The sequence below is a fragment of the Chelon labrosus genome (assembly GCF_963514085.1).
Source record: "Chelon labrosus genome assembly, chromosome: 23".
Classification (NCBI taxonomy): Eukaryota; Metazoa; Chordata; class Actinopteri; order Mugiliformes; family Mugilidae; genus Chelon; species Chelon labrosus.
Window position 1 is genome coordinate 13104088 of NC_140356.1, and position 16960 is coordinate 13121047.

The window sequence follows — 16960 nt, forward strand, 5'->3', positions numbered from 1 at the left end:
AGTTCCGCCGTCCATCTTTATACTGTCTATGGAATAGTTTGGCTCGAGGTCTAAGGCAACAATGTCAACCCTGTTAAAATGTTAACTGTTTGTAAAGTCAAGGCAGACTTGATATTATTCTGCTTCTCCCGATCCTTCCTAATCAAGAAAATCTGGTGTGCTGAAAGACATTTTCTCGCAACTCTTGAATGGACAGACCATTTAAGGGCAAGACACCACCAGCCTGACATTGTGACATTCTCATAGCTACTCTGCCAGTGTTTCCCCACTGCCTACATTATAAAAAGACAAAGACTTGTGTCCGTTTTCAATTTTCATGACACCCTAATATCTGTTTCTGACTGATTAGGGTCACGACATTCCTGATTAGCATTCACATTTACATGTTCCTGCCAGCATTTCCGCAAATTGTCCCAAATCAGCCAATATGGTGCACTCCAAGCTCTCCGCAGGCTTAATGAGCTAGATTAAGAAGGAAGTCATTTAACCCCTGCCTGCGACACACACACACACACACACACACACTCCACCAACACAGTCTTGAAAGGCGGATCTACTCATCACAACCAAACAAGCATGAGCATACAGACACACACACACACACATGCTATAACCACCTCACCTCCACCCTGTATTTCAGGAGATAAGAGATGGAGCGAGGCCATTATGCAAATGTCAGGTGTCAAGTGTAAATGAGATTGGAGGGATGGGTAACAGAAGTATTGAATATCACACCGGCTCCCTTGGCAACTGCACCGAGGTAATGAGAGCATTCCAGGATGTAGGCTGGCAAAAGCCTTCGTTACACTGAAAGATAGCAAAGTGAAAAAAAAAAAGATGAATAAAGTCTGCTGGGTCTAGTTGATCTAAGAAAGCAGAGCAGATAACACAATCACCTGTTTTATTCATACTTGGAGTACCAATAGACGTATAATATATTATTGATACACATACTTGGAGGATGGATAAGCAATGTATAGATGTTTTTTTTCCCCCTGTACTCGTGGAAATATCGTTGTTCGTGTAGATAACACAAAGGAGACATGGTGTTCTAAGGAAGCGGCTACATGTTTTGGTTTATACGAGCGTAACAAAATGAGATTTGACAAAAAACGAAACAGGCCAAGTGCCGGTTCATCGTGATGTGTGAACAAAAGAATCTTTTTGACATAACAAGACAATTTTGGGAAGCTCTTGAGGCGTCATAATTGCTAAATTCTTAGTAGTTACAGTTGTGCTATTAATTACGTTGCATGCAAATTGTTTTGGTGTTTGTACTCGTGGGTTTAGTCAGGTTATTTTGGAATTCACAGATGGACCATTTACTGTATACAAAGACGGACTTACTTGCAGAGAGGCTTTGAAGCCCAGTCTGGTGGCTCTGACGGTTGCCATCTTGGCAGTGTCTGACTCCTCCTAACTCCTTGCTAATTCAAGCCGAGGTGGGCGGGTATCCCCTAGGCAGACAGCAAGCAAACGGAGACGGAACCTCAATTATTCATAAATTTATGCCGTGATATAATTTAAATGAGTGAGTTGCGTAAAAATTCGCCCATGTGCTGCATGTTGTCATGAACCAGTTCTTGGCACCAGGCTGTAAACACGTTTATTTCTGCTGTGAAGCATGATTTTAACGTGGAGTTCTACGGGGATTGACTTTGGGTTTTTGAGCCGGCCTCAAGTGGCCATCTGAGGACCGGTTTTGGTACTTTCATGTCGCATTCATTTTTCAGCCCCCGGGTTTGATACTTGAGTTGTACACAAATTGTCATTGCGGCATCTCAGCACCTGCCACCGAGCTTCCTGTCTCTCTAAGTGCATGATGCCTGTTTATCCGTTTTTCTCTCCAGTCTGTCTATAGCTCGAGGCTGTGTACTGATTATTCTGACTACTTGTGCCTAATCCCCTTCTCTCTTTTTTTTTTGTCTTTTAATCTCTCCTTGTAGCTTTGACTCCCCTCATTGTCCCTCTGTCATTCTATCTCTCACTGAATCATTCACTGCTCTCCCTGTAAAAAAAAAACAAAGATCAAGTATCCCTGTGATTACTCAAGCCCCAGTCTGCAACATTAGTTTAATAATGACTGTAATTCTGAACAAATCATTCTAGAAATGTCATCTAAATGTTAAACTCGAATTCTCCTCATTCACTTTCTATGTTTTTTTTCAAAGCAGCTTATCTCTAAAGCGCCATGCGTTATTTAACAAAAAAAAAACGAAAAAAAAACCTGCATTTACTAATTAGCTTCAGGAAAATGATTGGTCATGTCCCTTTCATTTAATTTGTGATCTAAAACTCTTAACTATAAGGTTTCCTGTCTACCCACTCAGCCTAAACAAAGCAATTTCCGATGAACTTTAAGAAGCCTGACTTTACTCAGTGGAGGTCTCGACTTGCTCTCATATACACTTGAGTGCAGCCAGCGGGGAATGCAGTGCATTTCATGGGATCAAGATCAAGATGATGGCATACACGTAGAATGACACTGACAGGCTTGTTGGAGAGCCATGGGGAGGTTTAGTAGTCGTTGTGCTTTCCCTGGTGTAAATTTACAACCACTAGAGTGAATGCATTGCTGCTTTTCTGGTGTGTGCGAAAGAAAGAAATGGAAATTTGTTGCAGCAGGTCACTATTTTCAATATTTTATGCGAGTACATTAGTGTAAGTCAGCGTGCTAATGACTAGCACAAGTAGGGAGCCCTAAGAGATGCTACACTATATGTTATCATCACCAGTGGATTTAGGCTTTGGTTGGGTTTACTCATAACCTGCTCTTGACATGGCAGTCTTTGAGGAACCGGACCCTAACACCATGGCGTAGCCTGACGTGCACCTCCCCAGAAATGTAACTACATGTCGCGCCAATGGCAGACCGCAAGAGCTGTGATTGGTCCGCTTGGTAGTAGCATGTTTCCGCTTTACTATTTCCACTTGCTTCTCCACCAAGGCAAATTTTCGAATTGATTGACTCGTCTTCGGTGAAAGTTTCAGTTGCCATCGTTGAAAGTGAAGCAGGAAGTGGAAACAAAAATTTGCCCGAGTGGCAAAAAAGACACAGCGCCGACTAGTGTTTGGGTGGCGTTGTTACAGAGCGAGCCAGACTGACAAGCACACAAGTATAAATGACTCACACCGACATAGGCTGCATGCATAGGCTATGGGCGTAAGTTACAGGTGTAAGTAATGGTGTCTATGTCCCACAGTACCCTCAATGAGCCTTAAGTTGTTGTTGTGTCCTGTTGAGGCACACAAGTGTTTCCATTCTCACTGGGCCCAGGAACAAACAGACTATCAAGCCGTTTTTACACCCTAACTCTTTACAGTCTCCAGGGAATCAGATCTTGACATTGTCTAGTGCTGCCCTTTCGCATATGTAACAGGCAACAGGAGATTGCCAGTGTCAGTCACTGTCTCACCAACTCGAAATACAATATTAGGTTTAGACGAGGCTTGGCCATTAGGTAGAGTGTACAGGAGGACTCATCCAAAGTAGTGACTTTTCTTTGTATTAATGTTTCTGCACAAGAGGCAACACTACTGTGGACGGATCGAATGCAGAGAAAGAATTTCTACAAATAAAATAAGCTTGTTTGCTTTGACTTGCTCTGTTCACACACATGCTCAGGATGTTAGAGGGTAAAGTTAGTTTTTAACATCCGGTCTGACTGGACTGATCCACACTTTTGCATCGCCACACAGCGCTTGCCCTCGTTGTGTCCACGAAGAGACTTCAGAGGAACACCCCAACACAGCTGATCAGAACCTTTCTTTGTTGAACAGTGTTGCTGTAGATGAAGTCAGCCTGAGAGCATCTCCGCAGCTCATAATCTGAATTACCTCTCTATTATTTATGGATTACTAGAAGGCCCTACGCATCTCAGTCAAGGCTCTCCTCTCTTCCTGCCTCGCAGCGGAGAAACGAACTCCCCGATGTAGTAAAGAGCAGAGTCAGTGGCCTTAGGCTAAAATCCCACCTTGTCAGACTATATCTTAACAACCAGAAGTAGATATTTTTGTCTTTATTTTGGAGATGGAAGCCAGTCTGAACAATCCCCTTACACAGCAGTTAAATATCAGATCCTGATTAGCGAGCTGCTGCTTCATCACAGAGTCACAACTCTGCACTCACACTTATTAGATTAAACGTCGTAAGGGTGTTTTAATAAAATTCATTGTAGCCTGCAATTGATCCTTTTAGTGGTTAATTGTGTAATTATCAACTGCTTTAATAAATAATATTTATAGCCATTATAGTTAATTGTCATGCTGATTCATTTAAATGTAGTGCTTTCACCAGGGAGCTAACTTTCTCCCACTCCTCTCCACGCCTCCCTTTGGTCATCTCATCTAAAATATTTGTGTATACAGATTCTTTATTTACCCGAATTGCAAAGAAATACTTACCCACTCTTACATCTGTCACTTTTTTTTTTTAAGTGAAACACACAAAGTTAAAGGTCAGTGCTAGCTCAAGGTTGCCTCTCTCCCCTCCTGAGGGCCTTTTCAAGTGGACACCCACTCGCGCGCAGACCGAGATATGACACTACAAAAAGCGGGCTTGGGAGGGCCGTGAAAGGATCAATGAATAATTTAACCGCCGACACCATATTTCCCCTCGCGGTAATGTATACAAAAACGCCTTCACACCTGACGCGTGCGGCGTGGCGTCTATCCACCTTCATTTCGTATGTGCCCCTTACGCTGAGAGGTGGCTATTTCGACAGTGTAATGTGATGTGTGGGAGTATTATCGGAGCTGTAGGTATGACAGACACACAGCCCTAGAGCTGACTTCCCGGAATTGCATTTTGTTGGCCGTCTCCAATATGAGACCTGTCACCTCGCTCCCTCCAGGCCACGCAAACCGTGATTGAGACATTTCTGTGAGGTGTCACTATCAAGGGTACAGGCTTGTGAGGGTTTTTGTGTTTCTGTCTGTCTGCTTGGGCGCGATGGGTAATAGGCTGGTTTTCATGCCGATGAAGAGTTTTATGTATTTTCAATCATTCCCGCCCTCCTACCCGCTCTCCCTTTTCCCCCCCCTCCCACTTCCATCTTCCTGCTTTCAATCTTTTTTATTTTCTCCCTCTGTCATTTTTTTCTTTTGCTTCCTTCCACCTTCTGTTTGCCCTCACTTCTCCCTTAATACCTCTCTCCTTTTTTTCCCCCTAACCTCTCTCCTTCACCTCCCGTGTCCCCCCCCTCCCTCCACTCCTCTCCTGTCAACACTGTCATAGCTTGGGAAGCCCTTCAGTGTATTACAGACCTCTCACCACCAGTTCTCTTTATGGCAGTTTCTCTTTTTAAATTCAATCAGGCTTCAATGGAGCCCCCAGAACCATTTCAATTTACTACCTGGACGCCACAGGATGGAAAGTCCTACGCCCACATAAAGGTCTAAATGGAATTGAAGACCGAGAGAGAGAGAGAGAGAGGAGAGAGAGAAGAGAGAGATGGAGGAAAGGTGTGGCGAGAGGGCTGTATTGAAACGGTGCCACAGAGAGATAACAGTGGTAAAAATAGAGAGAGAGGCAGGGGAATTAGGAGGGAGAGGGTAAGAGAGAAAGATGAGGGAGAGGGAAGAGTCTGTAGTGTAGGGGATAAGAGACCAAAGATGACAGCAGGGGAGGGGGGAAAGGAGTAAAAACGAAGGGTGGGAGATGAGGAGATAAGGGCACAAAGTAAGGAGAGGAAGCGATAAATATAAAGTGTTTTTTTTTTTGTAATCAGAAGAAAATGCAACGTGTAAACGGCTCACCTGCCGGCTCACTTGCGTTTGAAGGAATGCATCAACCTTTACGATACCGTGCAGCGCTGATGATATGTGTCTGCTGGGAGGTGAGAGAGAGAGAATACATAACATGAAGACGTACCGAAATGGGAATGCGAGATGAAACTAGTTTTCTGTTCGTGCGGAGATAGTTCTTATATATGAGTCAACATAATGGTGTTTCTCCACCTGTGGCCGTCGTGGCTTTGAGGAAAATATTAAAACCGTTCCTTCATGACAATCGCTTCGACCTCGACTTGCTTACTTTCTTCAGGGCAACTTTCCATTCACCTCCCCCTCTGGGCCAAAATAGACTCCTCATGTCAATCCTTGCTGCCAGCCCTTTGTGTTTTGTGTGCAAGTTAAGTGTTTTTCTCGGTACTTTCCAGGCGAAATTGAAAAGTGCCTTCGCACTTAGCTCTCCAAGGGATAGTTGCCATTTTGGTCTTGCTGAGTCACTCACTGAACCATGAGTGTCCTTCGGTGGCTCGGCACCGTATACCGCCGCTATCAACTCTGATTAGAAAAGATTAGAATGTGTGTACGGATGTGTCAGAGTTTGAGAAGGGTGCGAAAAGATGGGCTTAGCACTCGTTCGATCAACCGCTCACATGCTTTATCTGTTGCACCCTTTCTGCTTAACAACTCTAAAAGTCAGATTTGTGGGATGACTTTCTCCAGAGGCAGAAAGCATGAAGGAAGGCATCGCCGGCTCAGATGAACTTTCTTAGATAAACTTGCCTCCATCTCCCTTTTATGAGCTTAGGACTTACCTACAGAATGCATTTTTTTCTTTTTCAGACTACTTAATCACAGCGTGGAACGTCTCTTTAATTAGCATCTTTCTCTCCCTCTTCATCCCTTGATGCAAACTCTGCTTAAATTGAGAGGTGACTCATTCAGAGAAATGCACATTGGGCAGGTTTCTCATTCGGCGTCACCATGATATACTTCATACGTTGATCCTTTACTTTTCGCAGTGGTTTTTGCCTTTTTGAGTCCTTAGTGTGAGGTCTGTCTTTTGTCCACACCGGGATCCTGAGAAAAACAATTAAAATATGATCAGAGTTTAAATCCAAACTGTCTCCAGATGCTCCAAACTGACGTTGGGAACAAAGGCAACAAGAGCAAACCTTCTAACCTTGAGCTTAAAGGCCGGACAGTTAGAAAGACAGAAAAAAGAGAAAGAGAGGGGGGCTTGGACAGGCCAACTGGACCAAACTGCTCCATAGTGCTCTGAGTTAAGCCGTGGAGCCATGGATACAGTTTGGGTAAGAATAGCAGTCACTCATGTTGTGTGCAATTTAATGATAATTTATCTTTTTGTTTTCTCCTCCATCAGCTTTGTTTTTTACTTCCTGGCTTACTTTAATAACGCAGTCCCTCTCCCCTGTGGGAGGCCACTTAGAGCTCCGCTTGTTAAGCAGACTTGTTTTATAAGGAGGATATGAACACTTAAAATACTTAAGCACTGAGCAGGGTCCAATCAGACCAGCTACAGTTCTCATATTTATTTTTTTTTGTCTGCACCTGCCTGTCTGACTAGATAATTGTGTGTGCGCGGTTTGTGTGTTTGTGTCTTGGCTAATCCATTGGTGCTTGTTATTAAGAAACTGGGCATCTGAAAGGGCCAGGCACCCACAAACGCAATTCGCCAACAGTGCCATCACCTGCCTCTCTATCTGTATTGACTGACATTGTACAGTGGGCACAAAGGCAGCAATTTGGGCCCAGTAGTTCCCCATTGTGACATTCAGGCTTCTTTGCCTCTCTGCGGTCTTAATAGCTCAGTGAAGACCCCCTTGCGCCCGAATACCCGCCTCCATTCACAGAACAGTAAATGAGGACAACACAAAAAATTGCGACAGTTAGTTAAGAATGAGTATGAGGGGCTTTGAGGGGCTTTTCTCTGTGTTTAACTGTGAATGTTTGCAAAAAAATTACATAGTACAAAGTATTTAAATAAGAATAACAAGCTTTAATTCACATTAGGTGGTTGAGGGCTTAAAATAATGCGGCGATTAGTGTTTTGTTTTGCACTTTTTTTGTTCTTTTTTAATATGATTAATGCAGAACAGCAGATGGATCTAAAAAATCCAAACTTAATTAGATATTAAGACAAATAAGGACTTCGTAACAGCATATAATCATTTCTATTGTTTGATAGAGCTGCTCTTTTGTGTCATATTAACTGATCTTCACCACTAATTACAGACTCAATCAGTAAAGTCTGTCTTTATTCCAGAAATCATTTCACCATTAAGCTGACCGCAGAAACAGCCCATTACAGAGACTTCACTCAACTTAAGTGACAAACTCTCAGAAATACAGACTTGGTCCAGTGAAGCTTTGGAGGGTGTTGGATAGAGCAGGCTATTGTGAATGGCAATGAACTAACAGTGGACAGGTTTGCACCCCTGCTGCTGCGATGTCCTTGCCTTAGGCCGCGCACCAGGGAAAGTCGGTGTCTTTGAAGCCAAGTTCCATAAGATTCACAATGCTAGATATATCCCTCAGCGCCTTACAAAGTCAGATTTGATTCTGATCTGTAAAAGCATTGAACAAACCAACTAAACTGGATTTTGTCTTCTTTAACACATGAACACATTATTGATTCCAATTATGTCACATTACATCTAACTAAATGTCAAGTTATCAGTGACTTACGGTTCTGGTGGCAATTACGGATCAAAGAATACAACAATATGCACTGTATATACCTAGGCTAGAGTAAATACTAATGAGAAACCCAGTCTTTGGTATAATGAGAGAAAGATAAAGAGATAGAGGCTGGAGAACGTGCTGTAGAGAGATGCAGGAGTACACTGGTGATTTGTCTTTGAGGCTCAGTGGTGTTGGTATTGGCAGCGTCAGCTAAACAAGGCCATCTCATTTCCTGTTGTCTGCAGGAAGCAGCTGTCTGCTACTGCTACTGCCGCCGCTGCTGCTCCTCAGAGCCCCTGGTCATCAATCTCCCCGTTTTAATTGGTCTGCACCACACTGCGACAGGGCAGCACACGCGCGCAAACGCACACAAAGCGTGCGCATGTATTGACAGAAATACGTGCAGAGGCAGAAGTGTGAATGCAGGCAAAAAAAAAAAAAAAAAAGCACGCTCCATTCAAACACATCGTGAACATCTGTTGCAGATATACAGATGTGCACCTGCTATGTCAAATCCAGATAACAACTAATGAACACCACACAGATTTTAATACATTTGCTCTGATTTTACACTGTAGACGTGCAGATTGATAGTGATTGCAACCCTAGTACATGGGTGCATATGGTTTGTTGCCTCCTTAGTAATGAAAACACTCCTAGGATACAATAGCAGCTTCCATGATTTTACAGAATCCTACATTCAAGGGATGTGATGATCCATTTTCGCCTCCCAAACCGTCGCTGTACAGATGTTAAGGTTCAGGTTGGGGAATACTCTGTACAAAGACATATGAATGCGAAATTTCACAATTACATGTTCCACCTGGAGACCTCACGCTGCAGTGTGTGTTCGCAAATTAGCAACTCGGCATAGTCTAAGCTGACTGGTGTCCAACTGGGGCTTAATTGACACCTCTGGATGAGGTGCAACCAAAGTTCAACTCCAACACTTTCAGTCCCCATGGTTTGAAGTACATTAAGGAAACTCATATAGAAACCACAGCAATCAGGCACAACATTATGACCACCTTCTTAATATTGTGTACGTCTCCCTTGTGCCTCCAAATCTGTTGTGACTCATCAGAGAATGGACATGGGCCTTCTGAGGGTGTCCTGTGGTGTCTGGCAACAGAATGTTGTTAGTGGGGGCCTTTGGGTCCTATGGGTTGAGGGTAGGGGCCTCTGTGGATCATCCCACAGATACTTGATCAGTTTGGGATCTAGTGAATTTGGAGGCCAGGTCAACACCTTGTGCTGTTCTTCATGTTTTTTTTAGTTGTTCCTAAACTGTGTGTGTGCCTGTGTCAGGCTGCATCCTGCTGGGGATGGCTGCTGCCATCAAGGAGTGTCATTACTCTGGGGTGGGGGTGCATGATCTGGTCTAGGTTGGTGTTACACGCCTAAGTAACAGCCGTAAGAATGCCAGAACATTGTATTGTCACAAGATGCTCAATGTTCGAGCACAAAAAATGCTGAGAAATGATCAACAAAATCGGTTGAGTGCTTTCTTTCTGGAGTCTTTATATGCATGTGTGGCTACATGAGGAAGGACCTCTCCTATTCCTGTTAATCTCTCTTCCAAATAAAGGTTCTGATTATGAAGCCCATTTATACCTCTCGCTGTAAGCAAGCGGACACACTCGCCTCATTTCCATAATGCATTTGCATCTTCCTCCCTTTCAGTCTTTTCTCCTCTTGAACAAATACACGCCCGTGGCCCCACACCCCATCCCCGAACACACATGTAACGCCGCAAACACACGCAGAGCGCAAACAAAACGCAAAAAACCTACAGTGTGTGTGTGTGATGCAGCGTCGGGGGCAAGAGCAGGGTATAAACAGCAGGGAGTCTGGCGGAGGCGTGGGCGGTGTGTGTGGGAAGACCATATGCATTTCACCGGGGACTGATGAAAACACATGCTCACACACTTAATCGCACACAGTATTGTCACATAAAAAAAAAAAAAATAAATAAAAAATTCAACCACCTATTTTTTTTTTTTTGTGTTTTCCTCTACCTTTTTTTACTTACATGCACATCCATGCTGCAAATCCTGTACAAGTTACAGATGGTGCACGCCAACTGGAATCTTAATTCTTTCTCAAAACCGTTTGTGACAAAAGAAAAGAAAGAAAAAAGTCTTCTGTCAAACTGGTCATGCAGTGCAGTGCAGCCGGAGCTGGTGGAGAAAGCTGACACAGTGCCATCCTGTGGCGGTGGCGGTAACTGCTTCTTTAGAACGACCAACTGAAAAGTGCAGTATATGTATTTTAAAACAATACACCTCATGGATAAGAAGGTGTTCTGGATCAAACCAGTGGCCTTACATTCAACTCAGCCCCCTGAAGGCATCTTTATATTCTCAGGTGGGACTTCATAGCTGTAGAAATGATTAAGTAGTGTGTACTGGAGTATGTAATATTCCCAGGGAACCAATATTGAATGTGCAGTTGGTTGACAATTAAAAGCTGCCGTTCTAGCATTTATTGTCTGATCACTTGGAACGAAAGCTAATGCCGCCATAAAACCCAGAAAGAGTCCCCCGTCCATTAAAATCCTTTTATGGATTTGAATTCCTCCTCGAGTGACTGTGCGTCAAGTAAGAATAATATAGATAAGTGCTTTCAAGTGTCCCAGATGCGGCGTATTGACGTGCTGTATTGACATGTGGCGGCGCATTTTCATGCCGGCCTACGAGCATGTGTGCCAGTGCGACAAAGACAGACTCATTTAGTATGTGTCACGGACGCAGGTATGCACAGAAGCTTGCTCTCGCTTGCTCTCCCTCCCTCCCTCTCAGCCCGGCTCAGTTTGTCCTGTCCTTGGTGTGTGACAGGTCTTTACAGAACAAGCCTTCCTCTCTGGCCCGGCGAAATCAGAATTCACCATAGCTGATAGGTTCGTGCCTGAGGGGAATACTGGGAGATTTAAAAATGCTGAGTCCCTAATCGATCTCAACACACTCTTATTCTGCTGTCTTTCTTAAATCTTTCTCTTTATCCCATTTCTCTTTCGGCATCATTACGCTGCTGCTGCAGATAGAGATAGATGATGGGATCCCAACCCTTTCCATTTAAAGCAGCATTTGTTACCTTAGGTTTAGTTTCTGGTGGGAAATGAATTCAGAACAGCTGCCATAAAATGTCTTTGTCCCTGTCTGCTCTCATTTTCTTTAGCTATCTTTAAAAGGGGAAAGTAATCTAACCTTGCCTTTCTCCGACTAATCAGAGAGCCATTAGCATACAGCAGGTTCACTCATTATCCAAATTTCTGTTAGTATAAATACATTATGCCTGACGGGAATGTTATTTCTTAACGTACATACACATAGGGCATGGCATCTACAATTATCAAGCTCCAGACCTTAGGCCCTGACATCTGTTTTCTAATGACGGATAATTACATGCTGTCAAGTGCAATCATCTGCAGTTGCTGCTAAGAAACCGGGTTCAACTGGTGCAGCCATGTTGGATCAAGAGAAAATGATGCACCCCGAGCTGAGGGGACGCACGCAGCACACCGTCTCTGAATTTTAATATTAGTCTCGGTATGTGTGTGGACAGTGTGAGTTTATGATGAGGTCTTGGCACCTGTGTGAGAATATCTGTGTGCAGCATCCGTAGCTGTAGTCTTATTGATTTGTTTTTGAGTTTTGCCTGGTCAGTTGTTGTGCCTCTAGTTGAGGATTAGCGATCATCTAAGAGGACTTATCTAAACCTATTAGCCATAAAAGGCATATAATTGTTTAAAAAAACTGTGAGCATGTTTTTTATGGCTTTGGTTGTGACTTTTGACACTTAACCCATTCAGGCCTAAATACTCTTCTGTAAACCCCCTCTCAAAACCTGAGGTTTTTCAAAATATGTCAACGCTTACTAAAACCTTAATTTCTCAGGCTCTGTAGCAGATAAAAACATGAGATAAAAAGCATTTGAGAGCTTACTTCTTTGGCTTTCAACTTGACTGACTTGCTAGGGCATAATCTTCAAATGCATTTTTTTTAAAAATCAATAAACACCAAACGTTTTTAAAATTTTGAAAATCAGTAAAGATCTATTTTTCTAATTACTTCGTCAATATCAGTTCCTTCACTTGAGTCAGCCATGACGGATCGCTAGCACGGTGTTTAAAATTTTCGACCAAAACATACTCCACGTGTAGGCTTATTTCGACCAATCACAAAGCGTTTTATTAGTCACGTGAGTTTAAAAAAAATCCCTAAGCATCTCTGTCACTCACCCCAAGAATATTTCAGCCAATCACAGTGCATGTAATTGGCCATGTGCCTCGAAAAAGACGACAACGCTCAAAATGACACAGACGCGTTTGCCGGTCTTAAAGGTAAACACGCACGGATGTGTGATCCGGTCTGAATGGGTTAAACCAGTAGTTGTTGCTATTTTACAGTGCTAACGGTGAACAATCAAGTATGGTGCCAACTCTTGACTAAAGCCATGTCCACATATGAACCAATTTGCTCATTGCCCATCACTTTGTAGCAGAAAGTTTGTCGCTAGTGGACCTTCCAGGCTCGGGTTGCCTAGGTAACCGTTTTGTATATTTCCCATCCCAAATGTTTCAGACTGTCGACAATGTCATATCTCTATCTGGGTTCACCCCAAGCCCATTTGAAGGAACCAAAGCCTTGGACTCTATTTGGACTTGGAAACGTTTGGACCTGGCATTTGGGTAGATGTTACTCAGACCAGGCACCCCCACCCCATAGCAATGACACTCCTTGATGGCAGCAGCCATCCCCAGCAGGATGCAGCCTGACACAGGCACACACGCAAAAATGGTTTAGGAACAAAACATGATAAACATCACAAGGTGTTGACCTGGCCTCTAAATTCACTAGATCCCAAACTGATCAAGTATCTGTGGGATGATCCACAGAGGCTCCTCCCCTCAACCCATAGGACCCAAAGGCCCCCACTAACAACATCCTGTTGCCAGACACCACAGGACACCCTCAGAAGGCCCATGTCCATTCTCTGATGAGTCACAACTGTTTTGGAGGCACAAGGGAGACCTACACAATATTAGGAAGGTGGTCATAATGTTATGCCTGAACGGTGCATACTTAATGTTAGATTTTTAATGGTCCACCTGTAGTTCATTCTATTAGGGCAGTCAGGGTGGCTTTTAGGTTTGTTTTGTCCCTTTGGTAAAGCACCATCGTGTCAAGCTCTAAGCAGTTTCATTATTAGCACATCATGTCTGTATTATTGTACTCTGATCACCAGCAGTAATGATTACAATAATCAATTAGCAACACCACAAACTCACTCTCTTGTTGTCTCGCTGTCCTTCAGTGATCTAATTCTAATTGACACCCGCTATTACAACCTTTGCTCTTTGCCAGCCTGTGTGTCAATGTGTTCCTCTGTATTTTTAGGGCCGTGGGTATAGGGCATTCCGGCGTGCGCAGCCCGCGAGTTCAGATAAGCAGATTATTTAAGGTGATTAAGATTTCACACACAGGGGGCGAGTCCACACTGTGTTGCCGCCGCTGTGTCTCTCCGCAGCTTCCGCGGCGTCTCCTTAGCGACTTGGCTGACACCTCTGCTGCGTACAGCTGCCATATGGTTGACTGGTGTGTTTTGTTGTCACCTCGCAACGAAACCGACATTGTTAACGTCACGTCGAGTCCAATTTTAAGAGCGTCTTAAGCTGTCGTGGACCCCCTCAGCTGCATTGAAAGGGTTGAAATTAATGAGTTGAGGTTTTTCCATGTAAATGGATGCTAGTTAAGAATGGATTTATGCCATTTGTGGATGCATCTGCATTTTAAATTGCGTTTTAGAGTTAATTCATTCTGTATGCTAACTGTACAGCCATGTTTATTTCAGGAACAATAAGCTTAAAGGATGTTATGTGCGTTTATAAAACTTGAAATCTGGTTTTATTACAGTATTTACTCAGACTAGACATATTCACAGAACCAAAACCCCAAAAATTCAAGCGATAAGTTGACACCATATCAGCCCAGGTGAAAACGGCAGTTCAGACTGTAATGTAAAGTCAAGCTCAGCTGGGGCCTTGAGAAATCAAATGAGGCTAGCTGTCGTTCTTCAGTGAGAGGTCAGTGTTTCTCCTGGTGTTTTTATGTTTGGCTCAGAGTACATGAGTGGTCTTCCACATCCTGCAAAGATGGTACTGTTCCTGAGTTCTGAGACGAGCTGATGGCTTTTGAATGGGTATATTTATACGTTAACTTGTTTAGTGTCATTTGTTATCCCCACCACCACCACCACCGCCATCATCATCATCATCATCATCATCATCATCATCATCAGAGGCTGTTATTCTCACTACAGTATGCCGTGCCATCAGCAACGCAGACGCTTGTAAGATGTGCTTGTAATGATAATAAGCTGGGAGAGATGTTCTCTCTGCATCCATTTGGAAATCACAGCAATGCTCTGCCTGCTCTTCCCTGTGTTATTTGTCCATTTGCATTTTAACCAGGCTCACTACTCTATATTCCAAATGATTTCTCTGAATCCACTCAAAAAAACATTTTGTTTAATGTCTCGCTCCCTACACTTACACTCTTAAAATGTAAATTTGCCAACATGTGCACCCATGGGCTCTGTGTCCTGGAGAAGGGGACCTGCGGCTCTGTGCCAGATGGCCGTCCGGATAGACAAAGCCATTTTACTGCTTCGTCCCTGCCACATTACTCAAACGTTATCACCCGTGCCTACAAAAATCCATCTGTGTTCACACACTAACTTAAAGATCCATCATCTTGACACTTGTATTGAAACAATGACTATAATGACAGCAGGCGATGGATCGCAGAACAACATGATGTACGTTTAAAGTGGCAACTTTTATCATAAGATTGATTTCTGGAAATGAAGTTGTCAGCAAAAATTGTATTTTCCTTTGTAAAGGAGGAGCGCTTAAATTGTCCTCTCTACATATTTATACAGAGAAGCTCTATATCTGGCCCCTATTGTTTTGCAAGCTTGACGGTTTTAATGAGGCCACAGAAGAGTTTTCCCTACTTAACTTTCCGTTGTGGTGGAGTTTCAGTGGGAATCAATGAAGGATTTAGAATAGGTTCAGATTCCTTGCTCTCTCCGTCTCTCTTTTTGCTTACTCTGACACACAAGGATGCACAAACCCCACACGTGTGCACGTACGCGCACGCACACGGGAACACACTGGCTCAGCTCTTGCTGACTAATTGGGTACAGATGCTGAGTAGTGTGATCCTAAAGCTTTGTGTGCTTGCCTGCTTGTGTTTTATTTGTGCATGCATGTGTTTGTATATGTATGTACACGCGAGCTTAGCTTTAGCTAATCAATCATCCACCTCAACTGATCTATATTCCTGCATGGACTATGTGTCCCAGGTTGACTGCAGTGCTGCAGCCTCTAACTTCCACTCCACATTGCTAAAGCATAGAAACAGGTTTCCAAGCGATGGAGCTTTTCACAAATGGCTTTGTCCAATCAAATCACCATCTAGAGTCATCTTCTATCTTTGTTTTTTTTTTTTTCTTTGTTTTTTCTTACACATTTTTCCTTGCCCGCTCGGTGTTTCTCCCTCCTCTGGAAGTTTAGGTCATACATTAAGGGTCTTGTAGGTCAAAGAATTCTTTTGTGAGGAATTTGATTTATTTGTGCATTTATATGTGCCGAACGCTCGAGAAGGCACTTACTCTTGCATGGTTTGCCCTGTGGTGTGTGTGAGACAAGGCCAGTGACCAGTGATTCTCTGACAAACGAGGTGTGTATGTGCCTCTGCAAACCCATACATAACTGTCTGACCCTATCTGACCAGCCAGACGCTGGTTTTCTGTGAGAACTCAGAGAGCCTGCAGACCGTAGCTCTGATTGCTTTACATTATTAAAACTATAAATAGTTTTATTATTTGTGTACCCTATAGATTCTTACTTTCCTTTACGTTCTGCTTCTCTCACATCTGAGGATTAGCTAATATAACTAAAGTCTTACCATAATTGCTCTGAGTAGCTTCACTGGTGCCGTTTAGGTTAACTGCCTTGCTCAAAAAACACCTTGAGAGCCATTTACAGCTTTCCAAAATTAGTTCCCGTTCCCATTCAAATGATGCCGTACCCGTCGTTGCAAAGTTACTGCTCTGCCGGTCTCAATCCTGCATCTCACTTCTCCTGTAATAACATTCCTGGTGTAAATTAGCCTCCGTTCACAGCAGGTGTTGATCTGTTCTAATGTTTGTTCATCTTGACTGTTTTCCCCAGATTCATCCAGGAGATAGAGAAGAACATGGGGCCGGGCCAAGCCAAGCAGTGCCAGCTTCGAGCTTTCCTCACCTACTACATTAATGACCTCTTCCTCAACCAGGTTAGTGAAATGACGAATTGATGCCTTCATGCTGTCTGACAGAGTCGGCGCTCAAAGCGGCGCTTCGGTGAAACGCCGCAGCAGCTTTCCTAGAAAATGCACTTTTTCACTGTGAAAAACTCAGCTGTGGGCAATTGTCACAATAAATAACAGATTGACACTAACCCTGTGTTCAAAAAAGTCAC

General features: G+C 43.4%; 1 protein-coding gene across 1 annotated transcript in view; it reads left to right on the forward strand.

The window, feature by feature from the left end:
- exoc4 (exocyst complex component 4) overlaps positions 1–16960 on the forward strand; it is a 116703-nt gene that overhangs the window by 55107 nt on the left and 44636 nt on the right. Inside the window, exon 12 of the mRNA XM_084573083.1 lies at positions 16673–16775. Within this exon, the coding sequence (XP_084429209.1) occupies positions 16673–16775 (103 nt within the window). The remainder of the gene's footprint in view (positions 1–16672; positions 16776–16960) is intronic.